This window comes from Magallana gigas, chromosome 5 (assembly GCF_963853765.1).
Source record: "Magallana gigas chromosome 5, xbMagGiga1.1, whole genome shotgun sequence".
Lineage (NCBI taxonomy): Eukaryota > Metazoa > Mollusca > Bivalvia > Ostreida > Ostreidae > Magallana > Magallana gigas.
In genome coordinates, this window is record NC_088857.1 from 34,799,402 (window position 1) to 34,811,758 (window position 12,357).

General features: G+C 32.7%; 1 protein-coding gene across 5 annotated transcripts; it reads left to right on the forward strand.

Moving 5' to 3' along the window:
* The first annotated feature begins 1,429 nt into the window (after window positions 1-1,429).
* Window positions 1,430-11,681, forward strand: LOC105331191 (sodium/potassium-transporting ATPase subunit beta-1-interacting protein 3). 5 transcript variants are annotated; one of them, XM_034451763.2, is made up of 8 exons: window positions 1,430-1,618; window positions 2,538-2,675; window positions 2,855-2,935; window positions 3,166-3,378; window positions 3,900-3,960; window positions 5,703-5,732; window positions 7,150-7,179; window positions 9,121-11,681. In XM_034451763.2, exons 1-8 carry the CDS (start codon window positions 1,538-1,540, stop codon window positions 9,465-9,467), a joined length of 981 nt encoding a protein of 326 aa, XP_034307654.1. In that variant the 5' UTR covers window positions 1,430-1,537; the 3' UTR covers window positions 9,468-11,681. The 5 variants fall into 5 exon arrangements, with proteins under 5 accessions (XP_034307654.1, XP_011431590.1, XP_011431591.1 ...); XM_011433288.4 differs by lacking the exon at window positions 7,150-7,179; XM_011433289.4 differs by lacking the exons at window positions 5,703-5,732; window positions 7,150-7,179 and adding an exon at window positions 6,207-6,233.
* The last annotated feature ends 676 nt before the right edge of the window (window positions 11,682-12,357 follow it).

Here is a 12,357-nt window from a genome sequence, read left to right on the forward strand (position 1 = left end):
TATCAGCCGTATTTTGGATGCTGTGTGTCTCAGATGAGACAGAGTATATACAACCCTCTTCCTTTAACAATGAAGCATATGTCATTGAGTGAATCTCATCCATAAAGCTTGACAGTTATTTATGAAATAAGATGCTTTTAAAAAAATAAACTCTAATTTTGACCCATTAAGAGTCAAAACTAGCTTCTACTAACGAATTTAAGGTATCAATCCATATTGGGACCTAATTTTTTTAAGCTTAAATATACATCATGTATTAAATACTCTGATATTAATTGAAAGCATTTTATGATAGAAAAAGATTTACCGAGAGAAATTTTCCAAAATATTATTAATTAAGCAGTAATTAATTAATGAAGATTGCATTAAGGTCTATGGGGACAAACACATTTTTAAAATAAAAAAAAAATAGTTAAAATTTTAACAAATGCTTTGGTGGAAAGATGTATTTAATCGTTAGGAATACAAAAACTATTTAAAATAAATTTTTTATTGCATGTATTTTTTCATAATTAATATTTACTTATTAAATGCAAAGGGGGCAACCGTATAGGTCATTTATCAGGACACATTCTACTCTTACATATTGATATGCAAACATTGAAATAATGTCCAAGTATACGGAGTATTAAGCCCAAACATATCTGTTTGGCATTCAGATTCATTGAATCGGGGGCTATTATGGGTCAAAGAGAATTAGGGTTATCAGTCACAGATCATGTTTATTATGTTTGTGCAAATATTTTATAGCATCAATGTTGGTTTTATTCGCCTTTTGACCTTAAGGTTGAACTTGTAAAAGGAAATGATGCAATTCACTTTTTGCAAAGTATGGATTATTATTATAGACCTCCCTTCCATAAGTTTTATTTTTAATTAGTTGTTCGGGTGAGTGATGTGGCCCATGTATCCCCTGTTTCTTGTGTATAAACAAGTATGAATAATTTCATAATTTTTGCATGAAGACAGGTACATTTAACTATTATTAACTGACCCCCCCCCCCCATTCCACCAACATAAAGATTGGATCCGCCAACTTTTTTTAAAAGTAGTCCGGATTTGGACTTTGAACCTAATAATAATAAACGATAAATTTTACAAAAATTTAATTTTTTAGATGAATTACAAATATTCTTAAAATTATATTATTTGAAAATTTAATCCAGTCAGATTTAACACCAATTTGCATTCATTTTCGCTCTGCATGTTTGTTTACGCACTTGCTGACATCAAAATAGTTACGCCTTGCTGAGGCATTCGTGCGCCGATTTTTTTTCATCTGCTAATGAAGAAAATGGAAACATTAAAAAATACTATATATTAATTGTGATTGATAAAAATTTCTTAGTTTCAAATGATAAACATTTTATCTAGAGCTTCGAAATCTTTTTGGGCACTATATATTTCCTATCGCGCATGTATATCCGCCTTATCACTACTAGGATTATTCATAACAGAAAAATATAAATGGAAGTCAACAAAATGAGTTCGGCAAATGGATAGATTTTAAATATATTATCAGATAAAAGTAACCATAATGTTCAACATGGTTTGTAAAGGAAAACTCATCAATAAGGCGTTGTATACAACGCTGATGGTTGTGATCACTCTCCAGTTAGTAAGTATACATTGTGATGGCTGTCATTTGCATTGGTGACATTCTTCGCATGGCTTTTCTCACGTAAAATTAAACGGATATTTTCTTAATGGTGTCGATACTTGATAAGAAATCATTTTATTAGAATAATTATTTAGTGATTATTTTCATTTATATATCAAGCTGAAAGAGAGAAATAAAGCGTTTATATTTATATAGCTGGTTAAATGGAAAGACCAACTTTATATTTTATGTACACGTTATAAATTTTTTGTGATCTATTGAAGTTTGAGCAAGTCAATAGTGTCTCATGAAAGAAACTCATTGCATTTGCAGTTTTCTTGTGACAACAATGCCCGATCTTCTTGAACTGTTGAAGTTGTATCAGCTAGATTATATAGATGTATAATTTTGTTTTAAATTTTATTTGGTTGCACAAAAAAAAGGGAAAAAAAAACCTGCAATTTTTTCTGAAGAATTTTGCATTTATTGGAATGATGGGGGATTCAGGGTGGGGGGAGGTATATGGCTAGCCTACTATTGAAAAATCATCATTAGGTTTTTTTGTTGTTACTCATCTATTAATTATTATATCAAAAAATATAATAATAATAATTATAGATTAATTTATGATTACCACATTGACAACCTATTGGCTTTAAACAATAAAACTGTTCTTTCACCGCAACAGTGATCAGATCTAATAGTAGATAGTATCATTGCCTATAACTAAGGGAATAAGAAAATAAAGCTAAAAAGCTTCATATTTGTATCATTTGACACAGGGCTGTATTTATGTTTGAATTCATTGCATCACTGTCTATACTAAGCATCAGAATCCTCAAAGGACGATTTGTAACATGTGTAAAGTGAATTAATATATTGATGCATGATTATTACACAATTTTTCTTAAAGATTTTTTGTATAATTCTTTTTCAGCTAAGCACACTGGAGAGACAAGTGTTTGATTTTCTAGGATATATGTGGGCCCCTATCATTGCCAACACAGTTCAAATCATCTGTTGCATACTTGGGATATTTGGAACATATCAGATGAAAGCACAATTTGTAGTAGTGGTGAGTTGTTGGAGTGCCAAATTTGCTGTGTTCATGTCAGTGCAAACACAATTTTGTTACTGGTCTAATAAAAATTCTGTAATGAATATTTTCAGCTAGATACTAATCAATCTCCTATTAAGACGATGTTTCTATTTAGAGTTAATTTTAACACCTGCATTTTCTTCTCTTTTTTTCAGTATTCAACATGGTCATTAATGTGGCTAGGATGGAATATTTTTGTTATCTGTCTTTACTTAGAAGTCGGTGTTCTTAATAGAGTAAGTGTTCAGTGGGAATGTGAAGGGTAAAATTGATTTATGTATTTGCCTTATTACAAGATTTCATAGCACTGTGACCGAAGAGTAATAAAACCAATGTCAGTTGTTCACCTGGAACATTTATCTGTGTATTAAAATGTTTTGTTGAATGAAAGAGAAAAAACAAACACACAACCTGTTTAAAGTACTTAAGATGCACAAGTCAGTAAACCTATCTTTTGTTGACACAGAACAGAGATCTCTTCATTTTAACCATTGGTACAAAGAACAAGAGCTGGTGGCTGGAGCATGGAATTGGATGTAAGATCACAAATGACACCTGGATGAGCGAGAATCCAGTCAAGACCAGCAGACTCATCCCTCCGGAGGAAGCAGTGGAGGGCTGCCTTCTAGATTACTACTACGTGGAGGTCATCCACGCGGGAGTCCAGTGTCTGTTGGCTGTAAGTGTTCACTCTCTGCTGTAGATTTATAACTGTTTATTTGGAGATACAAATAAAAGTGGTGAAGACCTCAACGTTCATGAACAGTTTACATGATGGATAGTTACTTTAAACTGTGTCTTTGATTGATTTCAATTATTTTTGGGACCTTTTTTTTTGGCTTGCAGTTAATGTTCTGAAATTGTGATCCATGGAACAAATAATTTTATGCATTCTATTTATGGTGTCAAATTATTCAATATGAAAATGAGGAAAATAAATTAACATTGATTGATCTGTAGAAACCAGCAATGACAAGTATTTCTAAGAAATGTGTATTTTCAAGATGTTAAAAAAAGGATTGCAGTTGAACTTTCATTTATTTCCATATTTTGTACCACCTGTAGATTATTATATGCAATCTTTTCAAATATTATTTAATTATTTTCATATCATGGATCCATTGTATATATGGAGAATTCTCTCATTTGTAATAATATTTTTTTATGAGAGATTAACTCCCAATTTTGATCTGTTTTCAGTTGATTGGATTCACTTCATCATGTGTTAGCATATCTGCATTTAAGGAAGAAGAAGAGAGTTGTAAGTACCTGGCATACTCTAGCACATACACACGCCCGGGCACAATGGGCCGTAGTTACTCGGCCCAGTCTTACCCCACACTGTATGTAAGAGACAGCTGGTGTCTGCCCACTTATGTCTCGTTGTCGGAAGGTTTGGACCGGTCTCGTAGCACTCAAGCCACACCCCGAATGTCGCAGACCTCCCAGTTGTTGATTGAGCCATCTGACAGTGAAGTGTAGGGGTAGGAGTCCACCAAGGTGTGTCAGGCTACCTGTTGTAGATTTCTGCCTGGCTACTTGGCAGCTGCTGCTTGGTCCTGTCTCCCATCTCTTTATGTTGTCACTGGGGTGTCACTCTCTCTTTGTGGACTTTCAGGTGTTGTCTTTTGTGAAGTCTGGATGGTGCTCATCGCATTTGCTTGTTTTGCAGTGCTTTGCAAGAAAGATTAGGCAAAAATCCAAGAGCTTTATAGTTGTTTTTTTTTCATTAAATTTTGGATTTGATATAAAGTAGTTTCCCAGAATTTTTTCAATTTAACTGCATGGGTGTAGTGGTTTATCAGTTGGACTTCTCATACATTTCTTGTTTTGTGATGTAAAAGGCAAGCCAAAATATAGTAAAGTATTTGCTCTTTTTCAGTGTACCCAAGACGAGATGGGTTGATACGTAAATTGCTTAAGAAAGCGAAAGTGGTATTGTGCATCTAAAATCTTTAAAGACTTTTTTTATTCTTGAACATATAGATATTTTTTTTACTTGTTTCAAAATAACCAGTGGAATGCCAGCATTTTTAAGGGGTAATATTTTATAACAAAAATTTACCTTCATTTCTTAAAATTTCTTTAATAATAATTTATTCAGAATATTTAATTATTAGGCTCACTCTCAAAAAGGTTGAGAAATATAAGTAAACAAATGTTTTTTGCCTTGACATTTAAGTGCATGTACTTCGACATGTAAATCAGGCAGTTGTTTCTTTTCCTTCCTTTGCATGGCTTAGTTGAAGAGTTTCATTGTTTTTTATTGGTTGCTTTATTTCAGTGGATTTCATTGGTGGATTTGATTCTGTGTATTCTTATCACCAGCGTGTAAAACCTATCTTTGTTTAGGTAAAAGGTTACAAATGTTTTTAGTTCTCAAGTTGAAAGAGAAAATGTTATTTTTGTTTTGAAGTTGTGCTATTTTCTATTGTTGAGAGCTATGCACTATAGACTAGATTCATATGTTCTAAAAGTATCATATGCAGATAAAAAAGATTGTTCAACACAAGTTCATTCATGCTAAAAATAAGTTTTTACAACATTCATTGTTTGATACTTGACTTAAGATCTATAAATCTTAGAATAAAAGAGGAAAGCAAAGATAATTGTATACACGAGTACACGTTCAGTTTACATCTATAGATGATACAAAGAAAAGAAGGTTTTTACTGCAAGTACTGTCCAATAAGGAAAACTTGTTTCAGCTTTCTGCATTCTCAACAGGGTTCTCATTTTTTTTGGGGGGGGGGGGGGGGGAGAGGGGGTGCATGAATTTTATGAACTTTTCCCTTTATTTTGTCATTTGTGTTTATGTGTGCATGTGTGTTTATGTGAAATGTTGATGTTGGTACACTATTGAAAAGATATTTGCAAATTTTGAGATTTTATTTCAGGTAAAAATTTACCTAATCAAGAAACACTATAAGTTGATTTTCATATTGTGCCAGATCATTTTTTTTTTTAATTATAAAACTTTAAAATTTTATGTTTTATGTATAGGTAGAGAAAAAATTCTATACTTCCCTGCACGTAAGGTTTTAAGAATGTTGTTGTTATCATGTAGCCTGTATATTCACAGTGTTACAGATATTGATATGGTCATAACCCAGCATATTTCAAGTTTCGTTTTAACCCTTGAAATTTCTGTTCATTAACCTGGCATGTGACTTCTGCATAAACATTTATCCTTACTACCCCATCCTGTAGAAAATAGGTAAAAAGACCTCTTTTTACCTGGTATATACCCTTGAGAAATGTAGTACATTGTATCACTATATTAGTAAATGTACATAGGATACTGTATTGTACATAGTCAATAGTTCTAAATAAGGACCCAAAAGGTAATAATGCCTTGCCTTGCTTCTGTCAAAAACTCTCAACTACTGCAACCTATTGGCTTAAATACATGAGTTGACCACACATCACTTGAAGGTCTATACAAGTGAACAATCTCCTAGAGATGGGACGTACCAATAATGAATTCTGCATGTTACATTCTTTCAGCTGCCAAAGACAGAAGTGGGAAACCTTGTAAGACATTACTGCTGGCTAATCAGGGTGTTGTGTATTGTCTAACAATTGGCTCACAACCTATAACTTAGATCTTGATACATGGATAAGATACAGATACTGTGTTCTGGCGTGCAACTTGAAGTGAAATAATTCTCTCTCTCTCTCTCTCTCTCTCTCTCTCTCTCTCTCTCTCTCTCTCTCTCTCTCTCTCTCTCTCTCATCACACAGTATGTGTGTTTGAGTTTAATCTAATTCCTCACCATCAATCACTGAGTTCTTTAGGTTTTGTGTCACTGACTTGATTGGGGTTTGCAATTAAGTGTCTGTAGGAATTCAGTTTATCAACATTGTTCGTAGGTAAATGATCATTAAATATACAGGATAAATCTTATATGACATTTTTACTCATGATGAAATTTACATTTAACACATATTTATTAAGCTGATATTATATATACTGGTATAATATATACCGTTGACTGCGTTTTTTCCTTGTAAAATGTTTTGTTTAACTCTATGGGCCAGCTAATTGTGTAAAGAAATGGTTTTTGATTTAAGCACTTTAAAAGTTGCACTTCACAGTCTGATGTCAAAATGACATGTTTCAGTACTGTAAATATTATTTCCATCCCATGACAATGAAAGAGCAAGAATTCATATTTGTATTTAAAGTGTTTGAATATTGAATAGGTTGATAAGCCTGCATTCTTGCTTGGAACCCATTTGAGTGAAAGTATGCAGACTTTTAATTTTTGTTAATATTGCTCAAATTTACATTTCAATTTACATTTACATTTGAAATAACATTGCAGACTTTTTTGTTATCAATGCTGAAATTAACAAAGTGGAGGTAATTGGGTCGTTTAAAAAATGAACATGATGATTTATATAAAGAAATGCCTCATTGAATATTTTCTTATTTTTACATGTCTAGCTAAAATTCCTAGTTACATTCGAGCACACAGTAAGAACAGTGTTGTTAATGTATGTCGGGCTTAATTCGCTTTGTTCTGTTATAAGCATACATAATCATGCACATCATTTTGTTATATGGCAGTGAAACATACATCGATATTTGTTATGCATGTGGAACTCAATTAGTACATTGATGTAGTATCTATCATTATTGATGTAAAGAAAATAAAATGATTGATTGTGCTTTGAAAAAGCAGAGGAGATATTGCTTGGGGGAGAAATTATGGGATGTATAAAAATATAACGAATATTTTGTGCATGTTTTTCATTGTGGAATGAGATAATATAAAAAAAAATTGACAAATATACATGTATATAAAATATAAATTTGTAATCAGGCTATAGAAAAGGGTTAATTTTGAGATAGATTAATATTATGGGTATCACTGAAACTGCAATAACTTATCAGATCCTCATATTATGCTGTTTTATTTTATTCTTGTATTCTTATTAAGTATTGTCAATTATCTTGTGATATTGCACAATATTGTAGCCCTATTTATTATATGTCAGCCTATTGCCTAACCCCAGTCACTCATTTCTTGGATGTAACCAAATCTGTAGCTAAATAAAGTGTCCTTTAAAAAATAGATCTTCTACTCAAAAGAAAGCTTAAAACTGTGGAATAAGCATTGCAGATTACAATTTTTAGGTACAAGCTGTTATAACTACTGAGTTGTCAAATCTTGAAACAAAAATAGATACATTTGTAGAAGGAAGGACACATGTTTTTTTCCCTTAAAAATAAAGGGATGGCAATAGGAAGCGGGTTGTCGAGGGCTTAGTGAGCTACAAAATCCCCTCTATATGCTTTACTAGTATTCTCCGGAAAATTGATCAGCTGTTTCCTGGACTCGGAAGGAAGGGATTGTTTACAAATAAAAATTCATCAGAAAGATCATGATGATGAACTCTTCATTAGATAAGTCAATCTATTGGGTCTGAATGAATGAAATAGCTATTATTTAAATTTTATTTTGCCAACTGTGCTATAATTATTGTTTAGGTCACTGAAGCAAAATTTGGCCATTGCATTTTTCAGTACAATTGCTTTTTTTTTTTTTTGGGGGGGGGGGGTATTAAGTAAGGCACAGATTTTCCACACACACACACCCCACCCCAACCCACCACCACCCCTTCTTATCCTCCTTATTTTTTCCTTAAGCCTATTTGGAAAAAAAATTTGTATTAGAAAGGCAACTTCAAGGGAAAAAAATATCAAGCATTTGAGCTTATTGTTTTCCATTCAAAGAACATGCCTATCCTACCAATTCTTGGTCTGAATAATTAAAATGGTTTCTAGCTAATCAATGTAATCCATGAACCTGCAATGGTCATAGGAGATTACTTCCCAATCAAAGCACACCATATACTCTTGATTTGTTTGGTACAGTTTCATTAATCATACTTGATGTAAAAATTCACTTTATTTTGATAACATGTTAAAGAGAATGAAAAAGCCTTGAATGATTATTGAATACACCTTTAATGTAACTGGCACATATATATACATGTATAAATTTATTTCATTTAGTATTGCAATAAGAAAATTTTACTCAGACATTCCTTAAACTTATGAAAATTGAAATAACCATGAGATAACAATAGTTTACATTGTATTTTATATTGATTTATGTTCATACTAAATGTTGTTGTTGTTGAATGATTGAAATTTTTTTTTACATGCTTATTTTTCTATCAGATAACCAAAGTACATTGTACTCATATAATGCTCTTTCAGCTTTTAATACTTTGCACTTAAAAGATTTTTACATGAATTGAGTTAAGGTTAAACGTTCTATTTTGATGTAATTGTGATAACTGTTATGATCAATTTAATGAGGAATATTTGACATCAAATTACCGTAAGCAGATAAATTCTCAGGTAGAGGCCTTGTTACTTATTTTTGAACTTTTCTTTATTTTCCAGCATCTTCAGCAAACGATGAATTAGAATTTGTTAAAATGTACTCCAACTCCTCCCCCTCCCGACGTCGCTACCAGAGTAACGACAATATGACCCTGTCCTACGACAACCCAGCCACTGAGTTCCCCACCCTGGACCGCCCGCCCAGCTACGAGACCAGCATGAGAGAGAGCACCACAGTCAATGACCACTACGGTGCAGACCGGCGCAGTGTACGCAGCGTGCGCAGTGTCAGAAGTAAGGCCAGCAATAAATCAAAGACAAAGAATGAGCGGCGCGAGGAACTGCCGTGGGTACAGATTACCCCCTCAGCAAACAGCATAGACCAGCCATTCCGGCACTACCCCTAGCAACAACGTCCAATCTAGATCTTATTTAATATTGGCATTGCATTTTGTTTTCTGATGTAGCAGATACTTTACCAACTGAATTCCATTATGTGTTTATGAATTATGATGAAATACTTTAGAATGCAATGAAAATATTTTGTATGTGGACATTTGGAAGGAATTCATTCGAGTGGGATCTTAGTGATTTAACATGCTTCAGTGAAGTTTGTTGTGTGTGCTCTATTACCTTGTGAATTGTCAATGCAAATATGGATGTTTTTATTGTATACATGTATATGCCATGATATTATTACATGTACATGTACTTATAATACCTAGGAATAAGTACATGTATATCTGAGGTATGCTAGGCTGTATGTAGCTTTGATTTTATTGTGAAAATAACGAGCAGTATGTGTTCCTACATCGTCAGACCCCTCAGGTTTTCTATCCGTTACACTGAAAGCAGTGTAACGGATAGAAAACCCTTGGGTTTTGACGATGGTGTTCCTATTGGCTCTGATAAAACAGAGGGGTCTGTTGTTATTTTGATGACAAGTCTGATGCTATCTGTTGAGGCAGGGGTTCATATTTGATTGTACTTAACTGATCTCTGAAGGTGGGAGGTCGTATGGAAATATTTTTTTTTTATTTTTAAGACATAATTGTAGTCCAATATAATTTATTTATTATTTCCATGCCTTCATTCTAATGTGAAGGTATCTTATGTAATGGTGCAATGGATAAAAGCGCAGCCATCATTGATCAAGACATATATATTTAAGGTAATGCATCGTCGTTGCATGCATGTCACATTTTTATTCACCTTTAATCATGGCTTCCTGTACGAAGATTTGGTATATGCTGTGAAAATATGTGAATTAGTGTTGTTTTGATGTTTTTTTCCCAAAGACTCGATGAAACGAAGAAAAAAAAAGATATCTTTTTTAATATATGAATTATCTTTCTTAGGGAATCCTATCAAACACATGATACACACTATTTATCATTATTATTAATAAGTTTTCTTTCAAGACAGAAAAAGTTGTATGTTTTTTTTGGAAAGGAAAAAATTTATATTGATTTCAATACGGTAATGAGAAACGACAGACCAAAAGGAAACCAATCCTGTATGTATACTTGCATGATATGTAAATCAGAGAACAAAAATCTCAAGTGCCATGAAGAGATTGTGATTTTGAATGTCTTTTGTGTGAAATGGAAATCAGATTTGATTGTAGTTCTTTACTGCATTTGCAGAGAGAGAACAGGAGAGGGAGAAAGAGAGAGGTAAGAAAGAGGAGAGAGAGAGAGAGGGGTGAATTTAGTAGAGATAAATAAATTTTTTAATTGTATTAGGTTATAATAATTATTTACACCTGTTTGAGCTTTATGGAGAAATAGTCACTTAATTGTAAATATTAGAGGTTATAAATTTTTATGGATATAGAGAGAAAAAATATACAGGATCAATTTCTTGTTAAACAGGGTGTTTCTTTGGACTGACATAAAGGTCACTGCAATGTTATATATACATGTATCTTTGGAAAGAAAAGTAAGCCCACCTTTTAATATTAGAAAGTAAACATTCAGCATACAATACTTTTGAATAAAATTCAAAATGAATAGTCATTGAGACACAGTGTGACCCAGCATGTATATGTAGTTAAATGTTATTATGTGGAAAGATTCTTATGTCATGCAGATTGTATCACAGATTCCTATCTTTAGTTCAAGGTACATGTATCCCCAGTAGATGACTGATATGTTATAAGTTACAAGGAGGCTCTGGCAAATCATAAAATGATGACACCAGATGTAGACATTGGGATAAGAAGTCACTGGCAGATTTAGCCTCCATTACTTGTAGACTACAGCCAGGTGTATCTTAACTCTGAATGAAAGAATCAGAGTCTGTAAACTTGGAATCATGTCCATTAAGAAATTGGGTCCAATGTCATGGTCTTTTTCATTACATCTTTTAATTTACTTATTTTTTTTTTAATTTTTAACCAAAAAATTCTTCATTACATGGATAATTGTCTCAATCTTCAATCAAGCTTTTTTTCTCTTTCTTTCATTATATGGGCCATTTAGGCCGGATTGTAAACAGCTCTATAACTGTATTCTTTGTTTACATGCTTTAATTATTTACTGTAGTGCTAACCCAGCACTTTTCTGTAGATTTGTTACTGGTCTGTTCAGTGTTTGTTAAAAATAAACACAATTAGTGAATTTTTGTGTTAACTTGTTATTTTGAATGCATGTTAACAACCAAAAGAGCCAGGTTTCGTATTTTGTATTTATTATACATTCAGGTTAAATTTTTTGGAGAACAGTTTGTAAAAAATCGTTTTTATTAAACAGTACTATTAAAGGGATAGACAAGAAAACTCAGAGCAGCTGTGCAGCTATTTGCATTATGGTATGCAGTAGATTAATAGATTGTATTCATATGTTGACTACAGTTACATGTTCGAACGACTAGCTATAGTTCAGTGACCTTGTGATGGGCGTGTTATTTTCCATTCGGAGATGTACAACAAGTTAGTATACAAGTGAACGTTCATCTGTTACTATTTTTTATAGAAGCGGGAGACGGATAGTTAGATTATGGGTAAACATTCAGCTGGGGGTATTACACGAGTAATGTACCATTGCATGTATACTAGTTCGTAGTTTCAGCAAGAGTTCATGTTCTTTCTACACTACATTGTCAAATCAACATATCAAACTGCATTTAAGTAATAAAGTGAAATGTACGAAAACCGATTAGGCTCAATTCTACAAAAAGGTCAAAAATATATATTAACTCTGTAACAGGTTTATCCGTTGATGTAAAGAAGAAATCAACACTCCTGTTAGGGTTCGATTAACGGGCTTTTATTATCACCAGTTATATAGATTTGAC